The 24,655-nt window shown below is 32.7% G+C and overlaps 2 protein-coding genes across 2 annotated transcripts; both read right to left on the bottom strand.

Moving 5' to 3' along the window:
* Positions 1-3,250: 3,250 nt before the first annotated feature.
* Positions 3,251-5,908, bottom strand: IntS12 (integrator complex subunit 12). The gene is made up of 2 exons (XM_085952833.1): positions 5,338-5,908; positions 3,251-3,694 (listed from the first exon to the last, which is right to left on the bottom strand). The coding sequence occupies exons 1-2, from the start codon at positions 5,767-5,769 to the stop codon at positions 3,371-3,373; spliced, it is 756 nt and encodes a 251-aa protein (XP_085808959.1). The 5' UTR covers positions 5,770-5,908; the 3' UTR covers positions 3,251-3,370.
* Positions 5,909-7,653: 1,745 nt separating this feature from the next.
* SCOT (Succinyl-CoA:3-ketoacid CoA transferase) lies at positions 7,654-18,162 on the bottom strand. The gene is made up of 10 exons (XM_085952693.1): positions 17,992-18,162; positions 17,626-17,818; positions 14,860-14,978; positions 13,864-14,004; positions 13,041-13,311; positions 11,893-12,042; positions 11,407-11,562; positions 11,185-11,306; positions 9,702-9,872; positions 7,654-8,020 (listed from the first exon to the last, which is right to left on the bottom strand). Exons 1-10 carry the CDS (start codon positions 18,073-18,075, stop codon positions 7,880-7,882), a joined length of 1,548 nt encoding a protein of 515 aa, XP_085808819.1. The 5' UTR covers positions 18,076-18,162; the 3' UTR covers positions 7,654-7,879.
* Between the last annotated feature and the right edge of the window lie 6,493 nt (positions 18,163-24,655).

Raw genomic sequence — 24,655 nt, forward strand, 5'->3', positions numbered from 1 at the left:
AGCAAAGCTTGTAAAGTAGGTTTTTAAACCCTCTGTGAATCTCATTGCTTCTTCTTTTGTTGGAATATCAACCTCTTCATCATCAGACAGTTCTTCAGAAGCGCGCGTAACTCGCATATTTTGAATATTTCCGACGTAAATCGCGGGAAAGAAAAACGTCAATGCGGGTATTTACACGCAATTGCTGGGAAAACGTGAATTCCGGGCACGTAAAAACGAGGTTATACTGTATTTTATTACTTAACTGAGATATAATGCAATAAAAATTGAAGGGGCATTTTTTGTCATTGATTGTTAAAAGTTGCAGATTTTTCTTTCATTCTCATTATTTAAAAAAAAAAAAAATTTTGTTTTTAGACATGTACATGAAAATAAAATAGGTAATGATTATTTATACTTTTGTTTCTTTTATATTGTTATCAAAATATATATTGGGGGGACGGTAAGCCCTCTGACAAAATTAATGCACCTACAGACATATTATTTTTCAAATGAAATGAAAAAAGAACTAAAAACCTGATACAGCTTTCATTCCAAGCCTATACATTTGTTTTGGGTTTCAAATAACCAAATAAAACACCAGATATTATGTCATAATAATTATATTGAATTTGTCAATAATATTATGCTACACATAGTAATTTTGCATTATGTTAATAAAAAATTATGTTTTTGTGATTTTTATCCGACCATGTCCGATCCTAATAAGATCATATTATGGGCCTCCACAGAGTGAAGGTATTGACGGATTTTGTTTTCACGAGAAATGGAAGTCAGCAGCTTGCTCAACCTATCAGGTCCATACTCTGACTCATACACAAATTGAAAAACAATATCTATACTTGCCGGACCCAGGATTCAAACCTGGGACCCACAACGCTTAAGCCGCGCGGCCATCGTGGACTGTAATCTAGGCCTAAAATATTACTATAATAATAATGATAAAATATAGCTCAAACCAGTTTTAAGATTGATACCTCTGCTGTTATTTATTTCTTATAGCACCAATACATGCACAAATATTGTGTAAATTCAACTATCTTAATACTGTTTACTTGGGAAAAACTAAAATCTTGAATGGGTATATTTGTACTGAATAAAGAAAGTAAGTATGTGTAAAAATGCGAATAGTCAGTCCAATTTCAAAGAAGTGAAAGTCATGAAATTTGTAATTTTTGGTAGGTCAAAAGATTGAACAATGTGCTTTTAGATTGGGGAGGGTGGGGAAGCCCGTAATAACCAGGTACCACACCTTGTACTATTTTATTTAGCACTACACCACTGCTGGTAGCATTTTCATGTTGCCACGTCAATAAATTGACTGGGCCATAAAGCATGCATGCACTCAAAAAAATTTGAAACCTAAAGGAATGACTAGGTACAAATAAAATTCACTTGACTATTTTTTTATTATTAATGTTCATACGAGGGTGGGTCAATAAGTCCTTAGAAAAGCCGACAGGTGGCGCGACTAGTACTGTAAGCGGTTTGTTTTCATGCAGCGGCACTACCGATTCAGTATGCTGCGAAGTTTCAATCAGATTGGTCGGGTTGTTGTGTGTTTCTCGTACATTTAAAAAAAAAATTTGCTTGTGGAAAATGGAGAAAATTGAGTTTAGAGCTGTTATTAAACATTTTAATATAAAAGGGTTAACAGCAAAGGAAATAAAAAATGAGTTGGATTTAGTTCACGGCATATCTGTTCCTTCACTTGCAACTATTTATAACTGGTTAAATGAATTTAAACGTGGTCGTACATCAACAAAGGATGAACCACGCTCAGGACGTCTTGTAGAGGTGACTACACCAGAAATGATCAATAAAATCCACGATATGGTGTTAAGTGACCGAAGATTAAAGTTGAGTGAGATAAGTGAGGTTACAGGGATCTCAAAAGGTAGCGTCATTTCTATTTTACATGACAAATTGGGCATGAAAAATATTTCTGCAAGATGGGTGCCGCGTTTGCTCACAGTCGACAATAAACGCAATAAGGTGGTGGCCTCTAAAGCCCTGTTGTCGCCAGTGGCGAAGGGTGGAGGTAGGCTGTTAAGATCCGCCATAAACAGTGCACATTAAACTTTTTCAGACATAGATATTTGTTTTCGTTGAAATAAGACTACAATTTACAGATAATGTTGGTTAGTTTTTAAAATTCAATTAAACCCTGAGAAACCAAGCCATAATAGATAATAGTCAAAAAATACATGTATATCTATAAAATATCTAAAATTATGCAATTAAATCATACATAACTTTGAATATTTTATAAATAGAATAATATTTTATATATATTATAGTTTGGTGAAGGCAGGGCTTAATGAATTAAAAAAAAATAACCAAGAATATGTGCAATATGTATTTTTAATCCAACAAAAACAAATAACTATGAATGAAAAAGTGTGCACAATTTTGTCGTATTGCCCAAATTAGACTAAAACTATTATGGTTTCGTTTAGGCAGGGTTGAGTTGATTTTTAAAAACTAACTAACACCATCTGTAAATTGTAGTCCTAGTTCAATAAAAACGAATACATATGACTAAAAAAGTTTAGTGTGCACTATTTATAGCGAATCTTAACAGCCTACCTCCACCCTTCGCCACTGGTTGTCGCTCATGCAACGCAATCCGAATGAATTTTTTCGTCGCTTTGTGACTGTAGATGAAACATGGATACACCACTATACTCCCGAGACGAAAGAACAGTCAAAGCAGTGGATTGCGAAGGCAAACCATGTCCAAAGAAGGTGAAAACCGTAAAATCAGCTGGTAAGGTTATGGCTACTGTATTTTGGGATGCACGTGAAATTATTTTCGTTGACTATTTGGAAAAAGGAAAAACAATAACAGGGGATTATTATGCATCTTTATTGGACCAGCTAAAAAACAAAATTGAAGAAAAACGGCCTCATTTAAACAGGAAAAAAATCCTCTTTCATCAGGACAATGCCCGTGTTCACACATGTTTACGATCAATGGCTAAAATTGAAGAATTGAAGTTCGAATTGGTCGACCACCCACCGTATTCGCCAGATTTAGCCCCCAGTGACTTTTTCCTTTTCCCAAACTTAAAAAAATGGCTAAGTGGACAACGTTTTTTTTCAAATGAAGAAGTCATCGATCGGACAAATGCTTATTTTGAGGACCTTCCGAAAACTTATTTTTCTGACGGTTTAAAAAAAATTGAGAAACGTCTAACCAAGTGTATTGAGCTCCAAGGAGATTATGTTGAGAAATAAAAAAAAAATACAAAAATAAAAACTGTTTTAATGCTTTTTTCTAAGGAATTATTGACCCACCCTCGTAGTATTATAAGTATAAAAACGAATTATAATGATTTATTGTACAATGATTCCGTATTTTAGTTTCTTATTTGGAATGTTTGCGTTTATTTTCTTGCTGCTTGGCTGCCTTCTTCTTCATTATTTGGAGTCTCTTATCTGCAGATATAATGTTGATATTTGGAGTAACGACTTTCGATGATGAGCTAGACACAGCTGATGGTATTTTAACAGATGATCCGGGTGGTGCAGGTTTAGATGAAGATTTTATGGGAGTAGATGAACCCGACAATGATCCAGATTTAACTGGAGCTGTATTAGACACTGCAAATCCATGAGTCGATATCGAACAAGTTGCACATTGCCAGCCGGAGCCCACATCATTTTCCGAAATAACTGGTTTATGACAATCCTGTAATCAAAAAAACGTCATAATAATAATAATTTTTTTTACATAGATGCATGATTTTGGATAGAATTTATTCAATCATGAATCCCATAAATTGATATTCCTATCTTATCTCAAAAGAACAAAGTTTTCTAACTGATTTAAATTTTTTACTATTCTACTTGTTTAAATAATTTTTGGTGATAAAGGTTTCACCTTCTGATACCTTCAGGCACTGTACACCAATTGTAAATATACAACAGAGACAGATTAAAGTCATTTACCGCCGATACTATATTACATTTACATAGTAAAAGATCATGAAAGGACGTTAAAGAGGAAACCCAGAGCGCTAAAAACAATTCAATAGTACAAGACTCAAATCAATTAGAATTAAAATTCTATTAAACACCCTTAGTTCATTCAATGTTTTCAGTATGCTAAGAAAACAGTTTTTCTTCAAAAGATTGTGGTAAATAACATGAGAAAATTTCTTTTGTAAGTTGAATAATGGTATAAGTAAGTATTAACAGTCACGATGGTCGAGCGGCTTATGCATTGTCTTATAATATTGTGGGTCCCAGGTTCGAATCCTAGGTCTGGCAAATACACATATTATTTTTCAATTTGCGATAAGAGCTGGAGTTTGGACCTAATAGTTTGAGCAAGTGTCCAGCACCCATTTCTCGTAAATCTGTTAATACAAACTTCCACTCTGCGGAGGCCCATATGATCTTATTAGGATCAGACATGGTCAAAAGAAAAGAAAAAAAAGAATAAGTATGTATAGACAGAGTAAAAGAAGTTAGCTGCCGGCAATAATAAGTACTGATATAGGGGTGGTGAACCTTTTTATGGTTTGGTGTTAAAAAACTAAAAAAAAAATTGTAACAATGGGTGGTGTGCCTAAGTTGTTTTTGAGAGGAAGATTCCTTTTTACTCTGAAATTAAGCATGACTCGTTTTTAGATGTTTTCGACAAGCTATTTTTTCCCTCCGAGCTCAAAAGTATACTGAAAGCAAATGTATTACAATATAATCGGCTTTCTGCAAAAGTGAAAATTCCATCCATACAAATTCGACAGCATTTTCTTACTGGTTCTTCTTTCCAGAAAATTATGTACGTTCTGCATGCCGGCGTATGAGGTTTAACACGGTTCTATAATTCCATTTCTCTTCAACAGAATTCGGTAATGGTGCCGCAGATGACCGCATGATCTTTTATAACTTTTTTTCAGACCAACCTAATCTACCCCAACATCATCTAACCTAACCCAACCTTAGTGTGTGATAATAATGCATCGAAATATATGAAAATATCAAACTTTAAATTAACAATTACTTATTGGATCGAAAAGCATCTCCACCGATAGAAAAATGTATTTAATAGAATTAATAAACCTTCCGCCAAAAAAAAATAAATGATAAATGGTCATGCGGTCATCTGTGGTACTATAACCCAGAATTCTTACGTGTGCCAAATATGAGAAACGTGTCATAGGTTGCCACCGCTGTACTAATACTACATAATTACAAAACTGGAGGTTGACCATCTAGCATTGACTACTCAAAACCTACTCACGGTGTGGAGGAAACTGAGAGTTATAGCCTACTTTTAATAGCACAACACGACAACTGCGGGTGATAAGTAAAATTTGAAAAAGTAACCTGGTGATAGAGCGCGTGACAAACATCACACTCCACAAGCCTGTTCCCAGCCTGCACAGCGATCTGTCTGCACACCGCGCATGTCAAGTCTTCCTCTAGTAATTCCAGTTCCCTATCCATAACACTTGAATCATCGTCGTCGGCTCTTTCGGGAATTTGAATCTGTTGGGGACTCTGCGATGGTTGAGGTACATTCTTACTACTGCTTGATTTAGACGATTCACTCTTCGTTTTAATTTTTTGGTAATTATCATTTCGCTCCTCGGCCAAATATTTTTTTGACAGCACGTTAGCCATCGTTTTCGAAGCCCCATACGTATGACGGAGTACATCGTCTAGCAATAACCTCACTTGTTCGGTGGAGTCACGAGAATTTGAATGCAAATATTTTAGTGCTTGTTTAATAGACGGGTCTAGTTCAATTGATGCCATTTCAAATATTCAGGGAATCAAATAATATCATACAAACAAGTGCTGCTTGTTAGGTCGCGAATTAGTTAAATAGTCAATAAATTGTTTTTATTTATGTCAAGAAACGTCTAATTAGTCTATGCTCAAATTCTTGCAGTGTGGCCATTTTTGTGAAATAAGTCCCTTCAGAATGCTTTTTTAGGATCAGCTGATGTAAAACCAATTTTCTCGTATTATTTGAAATGAGTACACATTTTTCATAAAACTATTTTTTGAAATTGAATTATTTTTGCTGTACTATATTTCATCCAAAGAGATTGGGCTTTGATTTCACCATTTTGTATTACCCAAACCAACAAGCGGTCCAAATTTATTTTACTGTTCGAACCAGTGATGCCAACCGTACTATAATTGTAGTACAATACTATAATTTTGATTCCGCGAAAAATGTAAAATACTATAATTTTACGCCAAATATACCAAAATACTATAATTTTAAAGGATTGAAGACGAAAAATGTCCTGTACTATATATTTTTCCGAAATACTATATTTTTTACGCCTTTGTACTATAATCAGCATATAAAAAGATGGCAACACTGGTTCGAACACTATTGTGCTGCCAAGATATGGAAATTAAAATTCGTATGTTGGTCGCACTGTTCGATGCGAACTGTATTGTTTGCTGTGCAAAATTTGAAATTGAGTTTCCAAATATTCTGCCATTTAACAAAATAAATAAGGCACTTACTCATTTTTTATTCATGTTAAATTAATTTGTATTAGGTTTTAAAATTAAAAAGATAAATGTGGGATGTTTATAATAATAAGTATTCCTACTTACCATATTACGCAGGTCCCTACCATGTACCTATTAGGCATAAAGCCCACCAAGAAAGCCCTCGGTGCGCTCACTACTGAGTAGGCCCCCTCCCACCCGCGCATTACCCTTCACCTATGTAATAAGGGGCTCAAGCAGCACAAAATAATTATTATTATCAGCGTCTCTCATAACAAAGCAATAAAAATATTATTAAATTTCTCGGGGCTTGTAATTAAAATCGGACACGCAATAACTAAACAAAGAGTTCGCTGTTCTTAAATAAAGGCTTCTCGCCCGTCGCATCGACGACGCTTCGAGGAGCGTGATTTTGCTCGCCGTTTTCAATGAATGGACTACGTTGTATTTTCGTCAAATCGTATCGCCGAGAAGCCAAAAAACGATGACTCATGGGGCAGGCGGGCATAATGCGTCGTCAAATCCAGTGTGCGCTGGCGTATTTGATTACGTTGTATTTTCATTGATTTACGCGCCACTTGTGAAATTTTGCGCGAGAGCCCCACTTGCTGCGTTAAGTGGGTTTTACGCCTTAGGGTTTGCAATCTGGGGACACTATTTAATGTATTCATCCCAGGTTGAAAATATTGGATTCCCGGTAACAGATTTTTGACAATGAAAGAAAAATATCTTAGAAAAGTTTCCAAACAAAAGAAAATATCGAAATCTATGGAAATGCACTTTAAATCTTAATTTTACATTAATGACAACTTTTGTGATGGTTGTACTTGTACAGATTAATATTATTTTTGTGTTAAATTTTCATTGTATTTTCAAGTATTGCAGCATGTGGTTTGTTTTCAAATGTCACAGAGCGGTTGAGGACAGAGCATTTTGTTTATGTCAATTAATTGAATAATTTATTATTTAAAAACCTAATCTGAATAGAATGGTTTCCTAAAATAATTTTAGGGATAATTTAAACTAGAAGGGTTTGGTAAGATACAAATTAAAATGGCCTGACTGGTGATACCTGGAGGCAGCCAATATCCACATCGGATTGATCAAATCGATGAGAATGAATAAAATTAATAGGTATAAAAACATTTTTAACAAAAAGCCATGTTTTGGTTTAGTAAGTTTTTATTGTTAATAAAAATCGTTTAAATAAAACATTTATTCGATAAATATATGGTATAAAATTAATTGTAACAATATAATATTATATTACATACTGTTCTTCAGAAAATAGAGCATGTTACATTAATATAAATGAAATGGTAAGTATTTACAATATTTTTATACAATTTTTAATGGTTTATTAATATATACAACATCAATCGATATACTATTTTTAAGCAACCTGCTGCATGGGTTTGAGGTCAGGTGATACCTCAAATTCGCATCCAGTCGTCATTATGATATCTTCAACAGACACACCTTCGGCAGTTTCAATTAAGGTTAATCCTCTTTCACTGTCCACATCAAACACGGCCTAAAATATCATATGATATGAGGAGTGAAAAATTTTCAATTTTATTAATAACACTACAAACTTATTAATACACATGAATTACATAAATTAACATACTAAAACAATGTGTGCATAAATATTAATTATCAACCCGTATTGAGAATGTGGCTTTGTGAATTATAATCTAAAGGGTGTCAAGGTCGAAAATTAAGAATTTGTGGTATCTTTGTGAGCTACACCCGAGATGCATAGAATGTAGTTACGTTAATTCAAATTAACATCAAAATGACACGCATACTTCAAAATTTAATGAGAGCTACAGTCGCGAAGAATTCAGGTAACTTTGCATAGTAAATAAAAATTCTTGCCATTTTAAAAATTTCAATTCCCCGATAATTATTAAAATAATTTTAAATTGTCATAGAAAAATGTTGTATAAGCATGCAAACGGCCTAATATAAATTGAAAAAATATAACATCGAAAAACCTAACATATCTATTTGAAAAAATCCTAGAAAAAAAGTTGAACCGAGTGGGACTCAAACTCATATATTTCACTTTCCAGCCGAGTGCTCTCGACTTTAACCCATTGTGACCTACTTTATTTTTGTATATAGAATACTAAATTGACTTCCAACAATCAAAAATATTAATATAACTCAAAAAGTATGTGTTGAAATCATATGAATGATATGAAATGAGTTATTAAAAAAAATATATATATAATATATTAATTAGATTTTCATTCATCTGCCTCTGATATGTATTTATTAAGGCCATACCTCAGTTGAGACGCGGTCTAAAAAGATCGTCGCTAGGCGATGCGCGGATTGCGGGTCGCGGGTGCAAATGAGGCATGTCAAACCAAATATAATTTGTCTTATAAATCCAACGTGTGTCCATTTAATGTTCTGTTTATTGTTTTATCAGTAACAATAATAATATATTCATTGACATGTTTTCTTTTTAAAGTAAATGGGTAACGTTTTAAGTCATCTTTACACGGTTTAAGAATTATTAGTCATTTATGAAACAAAATCCATTCCTACTATAACACTACGTGTAACATTCAAAAAACCTTTTTAGTTCAAAAAGTTTTTATTGATTTTCTCAAAATAATGAAAGTGTTATAGCGGGTTTTGAAATTTAGTGACACAATTCAAGAATGAATCCCTAACCTAACCTAACAAATAATCCAGTATATTGGCTATTTTCAAAATTCGTTTGCTGCTGGCTTCCTGTAAATTCTAAACCGACAAGAACCGTGTTTTATTTAGACATGAATTTTATGTCAGTATAGTACGAGAAGAATATAGAAGTAAGAATATAAAGGCATAAGAACATTTATTATTTTTATAGGGATATATTATTATATCGAAGCATATGGGCATACCACTTCCTGCTATAAAAAATGATACCTACATTAAAAAAAACTGTAATGTACTATACGAAAACATTTTCTTGGCTACGTGTTAAAACTGTGAACTAACATGCTCCGCCGATTTTTAACCGCAATTCCATTATAAGCTCCTACCATTTAGTAAACAACACCGCCTGGAAGCTTAGCCAAGAAGATGTTTTCGTACAGTAAGAAGAAACTAGTGTCTTGGTTATTTAAAATAAAAGTGGAAGTAGGTACAAAATAAAAAAAACTAATTAAACAAATTAGAATTGAAAACTGTTATTGTTTTAATTAACATACCTTTTCTGTGATGATAGTATTCACACAACTTTTTCCAGTGAGAGGTAAATTGCATTGTGGTAGAATTTTATGGGATCCATCTTTGGCAGTGTGTTCCATTGTGACAACAACTTTTGTTCCCGGCGCCGCTACTAAGTCCATAGCGCCTCCCATCCCTTTAACTAACTTGCCCTGGCAACAAATTATGATTGTTAAATTAATTATCTCTTTAGGAATACAGCTTATTATAAACTTTGTGAAGCCGAGTTATAACGTTTATTATCCGTTAATATGTAATTCGCCATAATTCAAAATTTCCGCGAAAAATTCATAAGATCTATTTTTAGTGATTTCGGACAATTTTACAAAATTGGAACGAAAAAGACTTATTTTCAAGTTATACTGTTTATTGCCATACCTTTTGAATTTCGGAATAAGAATCTTTTTTCGATTTTGAATTAACAGGGTTTTACTGTATGTTACAATTTAATTTTTCGTGCTCTATATTATGGAACACAGTGTATCTCAACCGGTGGTCTGCAGAAATTTTCTGGTGGTAGCGAATTTTTGGCATCCAAATACCTATGCCAAAAATTCCAATAAAATCATATTTTTTATTTCTGCATTAGCGGTCTGCAAAACGTTTCTCCTATTTCAGTGGTCCGCAGGTGTAAAAAGGTTGAGAATGGTATGTAAGCTTAATGTTTTTCAATAACAAAGAACAATGTTATAATGTCTGGAAGTAAATAAACGTAAACATAAGTCTATTTTGGGCAATAATAAAACTAAAAAATATTTTACAAGTAGAAAGAATGCAAAACGAAAAAATTTAAGTATATAAATAATACCATAAAAGAAATGTAGGTAGGTAGGTACTCTAAGTCTTCTCAGTTACAAAATATACTGGAATCATTCTACAGTGGCACCATGGACGAGCATTGGTATTGTTTGCTACAATTTCTGTTTCAATGCTGGCAAACAATACCAATACTTACACAGTGTCACTTTATTATGATTAGCAGTATATTAGATATTTAATTATGTGCTAAGTTTTTTCTTCAATTCCTCCCTAAAATGCTATACCGAAAAGGTGATTTTTTAATAATAATTATTATAATAAAATAAATCACTCAAATAAAATGATATTTTTAAATAATAAAATATTTTAATTTATATGTGGAAATATTATGAAAAGTGAATAGTTTTCATCGACAAGTATTAAATCGTATATCCTAAAAATGACGTGGATAAATAAAATTTATCATGGTACCTCAAATTATAACCACATATATATTATTGTAATCGTAATCGCCGACTCCATATCCTCCAACCATGTCCCTACAAATAACAAAATTTTCGAAAACAATGTTTTAGCGTAAAAGAAACAAGTGTTTTCACAATAACTATTTTCCTGAGAAATTCAGAATGATAATCAATCATTGATTAGGCATAAACGTTTAAAACATTATTACAAAATAAGCAGTAATTATTTCAGTATTCTCACAGGAATCATCCAGTTTGCCAGGTCTCCATATTGTGAAACTTCCATCGCACCCAATATTGTCAGATCGATGTGGCCTCCGCGAATCATTGCAAAACTGTCATCGGTGCTGAAAAATGAGGCCCCTGGAATAAAATCAATAAGTAAAAATTTAAACATGATGAAAAACCAAAATTAAACTCATTAAAGTACACAGGTATATTGATTCATTAAATTATAACTCACCGGGAAGAACGGTGACAGTTTCTTTTCCGGCATTAATAAGGTCAGGGTCGACATTTTCTTTTCGAGGGAACGGTCCTAAACCGAGAATTCCATTTTCAGATTGCAAAAGTACATCTACATCAGCTGGTATGTAATTGCTGGATAGCATTGGCATCCCTGTAAACAATTTTGTTACACTGTAATCATTTGGAATGCACACGACAAAAGCAGGTTGCTAAAAAATTATCATTCAAAATTTATTAAGTATTATGAACAAAATAAAAAGTAATTTATCGGTGTTAAGCAGGTAGAAAGGTTATTTTTAACATTTACTTTTTACAAGGATTGGTTATTAGCAGCCTTTAATCCTACCCATTGGATTAATCACAGATTGAAATAACATTATATATTTTTGCTGGATGCAGAATTGAACCTGCCCTGTGACTTCAAAGACAAATGTTTTATCAGGGCCTGAAAAAGATATTATCAATAAAATGAAATACTCACCGATGCCTAAATTTGCATACATTCCACTTTTGAATTCAGCAGCTGCTCTTCTGGCAATTCTTTCTCTTATCTTCATAATAGGTGTTTCTACTTGGGGGATAGATTTTTCCTTGAAAATCGTTAATTTTTCTATCCGTTTTTCAAAAGTTCCTGACAGAAACATTATGAGAAAAACCAATTTAGAATAATAAGACAATGATTGTTCATTTTCATATTTTCAGTTTAAGAATGATACGACAAAGAATCCATAACCTAAAATATGTAGGTGTGTACATAGTTGTTAGCATACCTAACTCAAAGATTATAAATATGAAGAATTAAGTTGTTTTGCTATGTATGTATACAGGAGGATAAAGTTTATCGCTCAATCAATAGTTTGAATAAAAATGATAGGAATCAAAAATTATAAGGTGAAAAAATCATCGATTCTCAAAATTTCGTAGGAAGCAACATATTATTATATGAAGCGCCTAGTTTCAAATCGCCATAAAACGGTTTTTGAAAAATTTTGAGTTAGATACGTATTTAGATGGATATTTTTCTACATGATGGCCAAAGATTGAACTTTAAAAAACGTCAAAAACTGTCAATATGTATGATTAAGGTATATTTCAAAACCCGCAAAAATGGTTAGGTGTGTTTTTCAAAAACCCCTAAAATGGTTAAGCCAATCGCACTAACACGAATCAAGTGGTTACAGGTTCGAGTCCCGTTGGATGTATTTTTTTCAAAAAAAAGGTCTTTTCTGGTAGGTATTATGTAATTCAATAAATTTTATGTTGTAAACATTATTTTATATTGATAATTTTAGTTACTTTGACTATTTTTTGAATAAATATATTTTTAACTTGTACCAACCACATTTATTTTTCTCCAATAAAAATAACCACGAGACGCCTTTGGCGATTTCTTCATGGATCGCTATAATATGTAAATTTCAGAACCCGTGTTAACTTTAAAAGTCCCTAAAATAATAATTATTGAACATACATAATAACCAAGAGATGCAGGTTTGATTCCTGCCGGGTGTCTTACTTTTTTCAAAAAGATTTTTTCTATTCATTATAATATATTTTATCAGAAGTGTTTTTCAAAATTATGTATGTTGCATATTGCTTATTTTAATTCATCATGGATAAAGTTCTCACCCTTGATAAGCCTATGGACAAATATTCCCGGAATATGGATTTCATCCGGATTAATATGATCAACAATCTCTTCTACTTCCGCTATGGTGATTTTTGCAGCTTTACACATTACGGGGTTAAAGTTTCTGGCGCTCATTCGGAAAACCAAATTGCCATATGGATCTGCCTTCCAAGCTTTGACAAAGGCGTAGTCCCCGGTTATGGCTTCCTCCATAATGTAGTCTTTCCCGTTGAAGGACTGAGCGTGGCGAGGCTTGCTCGCGATCGCCACCTACCAAAGATAAAATTATATCAATTACTAAAAGAAATTTTAATTGTGTTATACAGTAGGCGCTCGGTAATCCGGCCTTCACCAATCCGGTAGGTACAATAGTCTGGTATTTTGCAAATCAGCTCTCCTGCTCTATAATCCGGCAGGTTTCAGAGCGGAGAGCCGTTCGCTCGGCAGTTTGGTGCCCAACCTTGACAGATTATTTATTATTTCCTACAGAAATCCAATAATCCGGCATAGGTGAAAAAATATGGGTGCCGGATTACCGAGCACCTACTGTATGTGGATTATTATAATATGTAACAAATATCTGTTTAAATAACAAATATTATATATTATAGATTAAAAGTTAAAAGTTTTAACCTTAAAAGTTGTTTTGAGACTGGTTAGGATGAAATCAATGACAAGATATAAGATACCAAAGCTTATATCAGCTGCCATTTGACATTTCGTGAGTGGCAACAATGATTAGCTGCTTTTAACTGCATGCCATTTGCGAATATCTCCCATTTGAGCTTCTTTTGTAACTTTCGGGTAGGATGAATGACAAACCTTTCCATCAGCAGCATACTTAATTGGAGTGCCGCCTTCATGCACCAGAGTACCAAACGCTGTCGGTGTGAAAAATGCAGGAATCCCTGCGCCTCCCGCTCGGATTCTTTCAGCGAGTGTTCCTTGAGGTGTCAATTCCAACTGTTGAATATTGAATAATTCTTGTGAATACAAGTTTGGTGTACATATTATTTGGCTATATAATTATGTGGTTAAAACGAATTCAATCTTATGTGTTCATTAGGCTTTTACAACTGATTAGATAAGGCTAGCTGACGTACATATCATGTAGTTAGCACTCCTTTGTCACGAGGCTCCATCCCGATGACGAAAAAGCCATTAGTACATTCAATAAAATATTCACAAGTGTAATACTCCGATTATACGAACAGACTCGGCAACTCATGCCGATCGATGTGGGCAATCATCAACCTTAAACGGCAGTTGAATGCAATGATTCAGGTATCAATTGGATCTTTTTGATGCTTGTTGCGATTGGTTCATAACATACATTTGTTACTAGTATTGAAAATAATTTTAAGTCGATTAAAAAATATCTTTTGGTTAGCTCGGTTGCTAATCTACAGTCATTCCATATTTTCTTGCTTCAAATGCTATAGCAAACAATTGGAAATTGCATTTGGATAAGTAAAGGTTGCAAATTGTATTTACTTTAAGTTTATTTTTATGTTCAAACATTGAAATAAATTTGACAATATTATTATGAAGGCAACATCAATGACTGCGTTAACAGCGTATTTTCCGTAGTTGTAGGCAGAACCTACTGCCTTCTTTGAATATCATCAGACATTCTTTGATACAATGTCAGTTTGGATTAAGTAAAGATATTTTTTTTTCTGTTTAGCTCGTGACATGGTGAAGAGATTCAAAATGGTATTTTTCGATTGGGCCAAATGGTCGGTGGAAGTCGGTGAGTCATAATACAACGAGTTACAATGATGCCGATTAAATGAAATAATTATTGATTTCACAAACCTCAAGCTCCCCACTCAAGTACTGTCTTTCGAACTCAGCATTTTCTCCAACGTACGATGCAATCATGCGCTTAATCTGCTTTTGTTTTAGCCACAGTCCCAATCCAAATTTATCAACACCTATTAAAAAACATAAAAAAAAATAAAACCAACTCTACTTTGTAAAGTAAAAAAATAATACTTGTGATTAAATGAATGAACTACTTATTGAAATATCGTCACCGTTCAGGCAAAAGTCACCAACCCTAAAAACATAGTTTTGAGATATCGCAATTTGAAAGTTTGAAAATGCAGGAAAAATCAGATTTTAATGTTTTTAAGGTTTCATCTACATTAAATTATTTTCTCATGTCTTCTTAATAATTTCTTTAAGGTAATTTTACTTTTTGATGTTAATTAAAACATCTGGAAGGTTTTGAAGGAGGCAAGGTAGCTCAATTATGGTTTGGTGACTTTTGCTTGTTAATAATCTGAACAATGTTAGCCAAAAGAAGGATCAATAAAACTCACCATCCATAGTATAGTGACTTTTGCTTGTATATTTATAACGAAGGATTTTTTTTTTTTATATAGTCAATAATGTCTATTCACCTATAATGACTTTTGCTTGTTAATATTTTATCGAAAGTCATTTAGTGAAAAACAAATAATTCGGATTTAAGCAAAATTTTACTAACTAATGTACCGTGGTGAGTTTTGCATCTTAAAGAACATAATTTTACGCTTCGGGTGACATACTCAACTCAAAACTGCCATTTTCAGGGTTGGTGACTTTTGCCTGAACAGTGACGAATATAATATTCACAATAACTAAATTAACACTTACAAATACACTGACAGGCTGGTTAATTGATTTTTTTTGGTACAGCTGGCTCATCTTAGTGTGAAGAAATATAACTTATTGATATTTTTGGTTTCTTATGCCTAGTCCAGACACAAAAATTGTTTACAAACATTTGTATAACAATATTTATGTTTTCTGCCGCGGATTGAAAACATGTGTAAATGCACTGATGAACAAGCAACATGCAACGTCCATATCTGCAAATTTTGCCATCAAATTAAATCTATTTTTACACATCATAAAAAATTACTCAATTAAATCAAAATAACGTTCCACAAAACAGTAAAAATTTCCCACAAGCATGGTCACGTTTCGTGAGCTGACTGTAGAACTATTTTAACTCACATTTGAAATAGTTTACAGAAGTGTTCTTTGAAACAGCCTACTTAAGTTATTTATTACTTGTATAAACAAATTTAAACATAATTTTTTTCATCAATAGTTCTATTTTCAATTATGATGTAAACATTTAAAATAATGGAGGTAGGTTGTTTCAAAGAATTCCCTTCAAAAAAAATTCAAATATGAGTTAGAATAGTTCTGCATTCAGCTGATGATTACTGTGACCATGCTTGCGGGATTTTTTTACTGTTTTGTGGAATGTTGTTTTGATTTAAGTGCGCAAATTTTTATAATGTGGACTGTTAAAAATAGATTTAATTTGATGGCAAATTTTGCAGGTGTGGATGTATATTTTTTTCTTTTGCACATTGAGCGAGATGCACATGCATTTGTGTAATTGCAAAAGATGACAGATATGTACACTGGTCTGTGCTAGGGTTTATTTGGAATGTATTTGTTGTGGTATTGAGTTCATATGGTTAAAGTGTTATACAGTAGAAACTCGATTATCCAGATTTCATTAAAGAAATAATTTTATTTAGGAAAAAACAGCTGATTATTTTTTTTTGATTTAACATAGCACTACGCTGTAAAAATTATATTGACGTAAAGTAAAGATGGATTCTAATAAAACTTCTTAAAAAAAAACTAACTTTGTTGTTAGTATCTACTGCTATTGTTCTGATCGATTCCTGGTGGACGGTTTCCAGATGAATATCCAAAATAACATAGATTTTTATCCATCAAATTACAAGTTATAATAATATGTACCATTACCGCAAACATATCACCATAATATTATATTTTCTCACTAAGTACTGGGTTCCGAATGCCAAATTATCAAAGTATTGGTCAAAAAGTTTTGATTCTTCAAAATAACTTTGTTATAGTCTGTTGGCATAGAAATATCGTGGTATGCAACGTGACGTCATCTAGCGTGAATTGTATCGCACGCTGCGAACTTGTGCTAGGTTGGACTAAAGTTGCAGGGGTCCTTTTTCGCTTTACATTTGTGGACTGCATTTCTATAGAAGAAAGTTCACTTCAACTAGATAGATAGATTTGTATTTTTTGAGAATAGATTTCGAAATATCTTATAATTGCCAATTATTGTCTAATTTATAAGCCAAATAACTCAAAAGGTCGCATATGTTGACATACAGTATGTAAATTATATTTAAATTCTGAAATTAAATCTGTTCCAACACATAAGTACTGAATACAAAAAATAAAAACACAAGTATAAGAAATAATTTTCAGATTGTGAATATCAGTTCAATACGATTACATACCTACTTACTACTTACTAGGAAAGTAAATAAGAGCTGAGATATTTGTACACATTGTATGTAAATTACTCATTACAATAAGAATTAATCAATACAGTAAAAAGAAGTACAGTTGAGTAAAGAAGTATTCTTGACAACTTACTTTTATTTAATTGGTAGCTTCTACATAAAAATGTTTCGATATGGTGCTTAGGAAACATTTAAAAACTTTTACTGATTTAAATCATTATAATGGATATTTGTTAAGATACATATCTAGTATTATTGTTTTAGATTTAGATTCTTTATTTACCTGCATTGTTGGAGACGACCGTGAGGTCAGCTGCACCATGCTGGAGCATCGCTCCGATGAGGTTCTCTGGGATCCCACACAAACCGAAACCGCCAACAAGAATTTTTGATCCACTCTTAACATCACTGATTGCTTCCAAGGCATCATTATACACTTTGCTGCTAGCTTTACTACTATAATTACACGATATTATCTGCAACGTAAGATAAAGTAAAACATCGTACTTACTTATTATAATTATTGTACAAAATACCTATGAACTATGTAAGTAAAAAAATATAATTCATTGAAAGCAGAAACGGAGGCATAAGTCAGTTAATGATGGAAAATTATAGTTGCCGGGAATTATATTCTAAATAATAGTACCTTAATTACGCTGTCATAACTTTTTCCATGAAAACTTTGCCGAATAAGAACCCGGCCAACTGTCAAAGCTGTCATCGCTGCCATTTTTTAACCATCAAGTCAATCAAGTTCAATATTTGGACCACAAACTACAAACACAGTACACACTGCACTCGACGAAGCAAAAAATCCCGAGTAAATAAATTTTATTGAAGGTTGCGAAATACTTTTATACTACGGTAGGTACCTACTAGATATCGTATTTTGTGTAAAACAAGATACTAGAAATGCGTACATAATTAAAAGTATTCGAGGTCAGAGCCGCAACTAAAAAAATCAAATAAAATAATACCAAAACCTGAAGGTACCTAGGCAGTAACGTACAATTCATAATAATACATATCTATCTAAGAGATTGAAAATGTGTTTTTTTATCATTAATATTTATATTACTTTCAAAAAGATGGAACTGTCATATAAATTTTCAATCTCTATTTTACCAGAAATATTTATGGCAAATTTGTACTGCCCAATCAGTGATGCCAACCGTACTATAATTTCGGCCCGCGTACTATGTACGATATAAATGTCTGAAATACCAAAGAGATTGGACTCCTATCTCTTTGGAAAATACTATAATTTTGAATTTACGGAAAAGTTGGCAATAGATGAAAATAAATATAGCACTAAAGATGTTTGGGAAAGCTAAAAAAAGCTCTCGTTAATTACTTTACATTTGAAATGTCTAAAAAAGTGACGTTAACCACTTTACATCTGAATTTTGTCTAAAAAAAGATCTTAGGCCTCAATTACATTGAGCTTCTTTACGAGCTGTTTATTGGCGAATTTAAAAGCGGGCGATTCAGCTACTGCGATTTAATGATTACACACAAAACTTTCCATTCGCTGAGAAGCCACAAGCCAGTGACTATTTTGACGGAACGTAGTTCGTTTTTTTACCGGGAGGTGGTACTGCGCTCTACTGCGCAGACGCAGTAGGCCCACACGCCAGCGTGTAGCGTGTAAAGTTGACCGGCTTTCAACTTTTCTCGGTAGAGTGTTTACAACCTGCTTATTAGCTTATTCGATGATTACACTGGGCGTCTTTACAGGCAGATTGTAACTTCGCCAATAAACAGCTCGTAAAGAAGCTCAATGTAATTGAGGCTTAAGCATTGGTCATTCAACGCGTACTATATTTTTTGCCGAAATACTATAATTTTGTAGGCTCTGTACTATAATTCCACTTTGAAAATATGGCAAAACTGTGAAAGGTTGTAGGCATAGAAGTATTAAATAAAAAGAGGGGCAAGTTATCGGCTTTCTCATACAACTGGATGAAGCAGCTGAACAATAGCCGACAACTTACGAGAAATAGCGACGCAATACAAAAAATTCACCGCATCATGGAGGATTTACTTTGATCATTATAACGTACCCACATAATAATATAATGTTAACGTGGAAATTTTGCCGCAACGTGATTACCAGCCCGCCTCACCATACTTTTTCACCATACCAGCTTGCTTCACCATACTTTCATATAACCTGCCGCCCCTAGGTTGCAGGGTTCTCCAAGTTTTTATTCCTCAAGACTAGTCTTCAATCTCTTTGTTTAAATTATATTTTTACTGTATGAGACATATACACAGAAAAATAGTATGAGGAAAGTTTTCGAATGAGATTCAATTCGAAAAAATATTCATTATATTATAATAAATATTCATTTTTACGAGAGGATCGTTAATATATTAAATTTTGATTAGAATGTGATTTGAAAAACTCATAAAGGCACCTTGTACATTATTTGCATACCTATGATAAAACAGTAAGTTATTGAAGCAATATTGTTATCTTTATCATAATATTCTATTGAAAGAATTGCAGGCATTAATAATAATGTGTAAAACCAGAGTAATAATTAATTACTCAGGTTATGTACCAGTATGTCCATTAAGATCCGGTATTTTCCATATTCCTGAATAATCATTTTGGTTTAATTTGATTTAGGAGACCATGGAAGTATTTCTTATCGATGATTAGATACATACTGATTCATTCATCTATTCAAGACCAACAGTGTCAGAGGAATTTTGTTAAGAAAAATATTATTATGAAAAATTTCTACCATCCATAATCTTAATTCAACCCTGTTATTTTTAATTTATGTTTCTGTCAAAAATAACTAAGTAGGTACCTATGTACGTATTCAAAGTGTATTCACTGATAAGAGAAAATATAATATTATAAGACTAATTTATTAGTCACGGTAATAATAAAAACATTACAGATATGATAAAATAATATGGTAAATGCAATATTTTTAATATAAGAACAATCTAAAAATAACAGGTATAATATGTTATTATTTTGCAACTAATCATAAGAGTAAAGGCGGTTGTCTTGCTGGAAGTAGGTAGGCTGAGATTTCCTAGTTAAGTATGTATTTTAATATAGAATGCTGCATTCATAATGCATTATCTTTTGTATATATTTATTTAACACTAGGTACTATGAGAGTACCAATTACAGTAGTGAAAAAACCCACAGCAACCAGAAAATCACGTACAGTACAACCTCAATTATCTGGACTGTACAAATCAAATAATTTCAATAAACAAAAATAACGGTACCTATATCGAGAACAGATCCTTCGACATTAAATTGCAATGTGAACGATCCTGGATTCCAAATTTTGAGGAAATAATTATTAAGGAGCTATTAGAGAAACAGGATTAAGAAGATAAGGAGTAGATCGAGGGGGAATGTTGGTCCTACACATTCCTTTTAAAATTCTTAGATGTTGTTATGGAGTGGTGTGAGAGACAGAATGAACAATTCCAGACAAATTATGTGTCTCAAATGTATACTAATGTGCTTTGGCTACTTTTAAGCAAAAATCAATAATTTAATTTCTTACAAAATAATAGGCTGTTCAGATTCGACATAAATAGTGCACATTAAACTATGTCAGTCATAATTATTTGTTTTCATTGAACTAAGAATTCAACAGATTGTGCTGGTTAGTTTTTAAAATTCAATTAAACCCTGCCTAAGCCAAACCATAATAGTTTATGTATGCTATGGGCGATCGGACAAAAATAGTGCAGTTTTCGTTGAATTAAGGATACATATTACGGATGGAGTTGGGACGAATTCTAAAATTCATTAAGCCTCTTGCCAACCAAACCATAATCAATAAAAAATATTCTTCTATCTGATATCTAAAATTATCGTCTATTCAATTCTAAACTATCCTAAACGCCAATTTTTCGAAATACGTTTTTTACATCAATCGATTCTCTATGAAATTTCCAACATTTGTGTATAAACCTAAATGCATAGGATTATATTGAATTTAAGAAACAATTATTTTCATGCTACTTCTTAAGTATCCTAAGTGACATTATTTGCTAATGTATTGTATTTTTCATAAATTTGAAATTGGAAAATATTCCCCAAAATTTATTGTAATTTGAAACACAAAAAATGATTTTTTAATATTTCGATATTACAGAACTAAATCGAATTACTTAAGTATAGGTTCATAATTTCTAAATTTCGCTTTCCTGCACATTTTATGATTTGGCATTTAGGATAGTTTAGAATTGAATAGACGTTATGTATGGTTTATTGGGTTGGTCTAGGCAGGGTTTATTTAATGAAAATAATACGTTTGACTGTCAAAGTTTAGTGTGCACTATTCATGTCAGATCTTAACAGCCTACCTCCACCCTTCACTACTAATATGCATAATATAATATTACATAATATCATGTGAAGCTGTATGCAAAAAAAATACAATAGATATCTTTTTTTCTCTCGATTAATTGAAGTTTTCGTTATATTGACCAACTTAATCCCTGGTTCATCTGGATAATCGAGGTTCTACTGTATATGTACAGTATAATCGGACCTGGAACCACTGGTGTGTGAAGCCAGAGCCTTATGTATTCGGATTAAGAGGTATGTCAATTTTTTTCTTGGTGCCGTCATCTTTTCTGCTTAAAAACTCCTTTTCCACCAGGAAACAAAGTGCGGCCTTTACCGTGGAAAAATCGAACAGTGACGTTGCGGTCCTGAGAGTTGCTAGCGGCACCATAGAGTACTGTGGCTTACAGTATGAATACCACTAACCTATGCTATACAAAACCCTGTAATTGCATTTGGTTATTTTTTAGGTGAAAAATGTGGTAAATATTCTTCAGTGTCTCATAAAAATTTAATAATTTCATTTGAATTGTATGCCATGACACGAAGAAGCTTGGGGAGCACTGTTCTAGGGGGCTCTGGATGCAGGGTTGTCTTAAGACCTTTGTTGGCCCTAAATACTTTTTCTCTACTGGCCCGATCTGAAATTCTTATCAGCATGATGGGCGATCAAAACTATCTCTGTACTTCATGGTGCTAATATTGCAAACTGCAGATCTAGGGGCGGCATGGTATATGAAAGTATGGAGAAGCCGGCAAGTATGATGAAGCAGGTTGGTAATCAATTTGCGGCAAAATTTCCACGTTAACATTATATTATATGGGTACGTTATACTGACGAAAGTAAATCCTCCGTGATGCCCTGCATTTTTTTTATCGCGTCGCCATTTCTCGTGAGTTATCGGCTGTTGTAGGCATGCTTCATTCAGTTGTATGAGGAAGCCAAATCGTTGCCTATCTCTACTTTTAATACATCTATGCTGCAGATCATAGTCGTATGACAATGTTAGAGAAATGAGTGGAATATACTGGTGTACAAGATTAAATTTAAAAACAATTGACAGTTTTACCGAATGGATTCCACGTATAATAGCCCACTGTCTGACTCAATAGCTGCAGTGGAGTATTGTCTAGTGGTAGTGGAAGTCAAGCTTGGAATTGTGTAGGAAGTCTATTTATTTTTTCGAAGATGGTGGTCTAAATTGGTGAAAAATATTGGTAATATTTTATGGTATTGGTTAATTCACTTTTTTTTAAACTCAGCTGGGTGATTTCAAATCAAATGTCTCTTTGTTGTGTATTAGATGTTGGTAGGTATTTAAAATGTTTAAAACAATACTCAGGTAATGGTACCAGTGTTACCATCTTTTTCTATGCTGATTATAGTACAAAGACGTACAAATTATAGTATTTCTGATAAATGTATAGTACAGGAACATTTTTCGTCTTGAATCCTTTAAAATTATAGTATTTTGGTATATTTGGCGTAAAATTATAGTATTTTACATTTTTCGCGGAATTTAAATTATAGTATTGTACTATAATTATAGTACGGTTGGCATCACTGAATGGTACCAACAATTCTTTTACAACATTGCATTTGTTTTATTACAAATAAGACAATATGAGGGACAACTGATTAGTATAATGGCCACCTAGCTTTTATAGCAACATTAGTGTATGATGGCGAAATCACAATAAATGTTGAGACAATCCAATTGGTATTTGAACTGTGTAAGTTTGAGACTGATTGTGTGAGTTTCAACAAGTTGTTGAGATTGTTCATGAGTTTTATATATTATGGTAGTCTTGTCTTTTGAACAGCTGGATTCCAGCGAATATATGGGTTACAAAATACTTAGTTTTCATCAAATAATATAACATTCAGAATTTGAAAAACCTACACCTACCACAAAAAATCTTTTTGAAAAAAAATACAAAGCCCAGCAGGACTTGAACCCGCATCCACTAGATTCGCGATTAAATTATTAGCAAGTGCATGTAACGTTACGTTATAACTAAAATTTAGGGGAATCCTGACACTGGTTAGAAATTTAGGTAATTGATACTTTGATTTAAAAAAACACAAAAGCCGACAGCTGCCAATAGAAATGCAATTTGTGAAACTTTCAAAAATGTATAAATAATAAATTTCAAAATGTCTAGTTAATTTCGTCACAAGTAATTAGATATGACGCACATGACTGAGTTGGTAAAGTACAATGGTGTGAATCCAGTGGAAGTGGGTTCAAGTACCGCTGGGTGTCATATTTTTTTCAAAAAGATTTTTTCTGGTACCAACTGAGGTGTTTTCATTTATGTATGTTCAATAAAGAATGTTACATTATCAAATCTTGTGAATTATTCATTGAATAGAAAAAAATGGTTTATTTAACATAATAACATTTTTGTTTACCTGAAAATGGGTGTAGGTAGGTAGGTACACTTATTCACCAAATTCTGGAAATTCGGGATTCTGTTATAATAAAGGCAGATTTTTCAAAATAACACATTAATTCAGACTTTATTTGATATTTAATTACAATACATGGCATTTTTACATAACATAATTATGACATAATATGAAGAAGGAAATAAGCCAACTACAATATGAATACAAAAAAAGTAATTAAGAATGGTTAATACTTAGATAAATCACGTCATAATAGATACAATATTCCATTAATTAATAACGGAAAGAGGAGTAAAAAAAACTGATTTCCATATAGATAAAGATTCCACGCACCTAGCTTTAGCAAATTATACATTATGGGAATTCAAATGTTATTTTTCAGAGTAAGACACAAATTGACCAAAACCAATGGTAGCTTCCCGTGAAGTGAGATAAAGTGGTTATTTTGACAGAAAGTATGAAAATTTTAATAACAATCTTCTACAATTTGGTTCAGCGTGAAAAATTTAAGTCATTTTTTTTGACAATATTATTTATAACACACAATGGCAGTTAAATTTT

This window comes from Rhyacophila brunnea, unplaced genomic scaffold (assembly GCF_057557595.1).
Source record: "Rhyacophila brunnea isolate RB1 unplaced genomic scaffold, BYU_Rbru_1.0 scaffold_3, whole genome shotgun sequence".
Classification (NCBI taxonomy): Eukaryota; Metazoa; Arthropoda; class Insecta; order Trichoptera; family Rhyacophilidae; genus Rhyacophila; species Rhyacophila brunnea.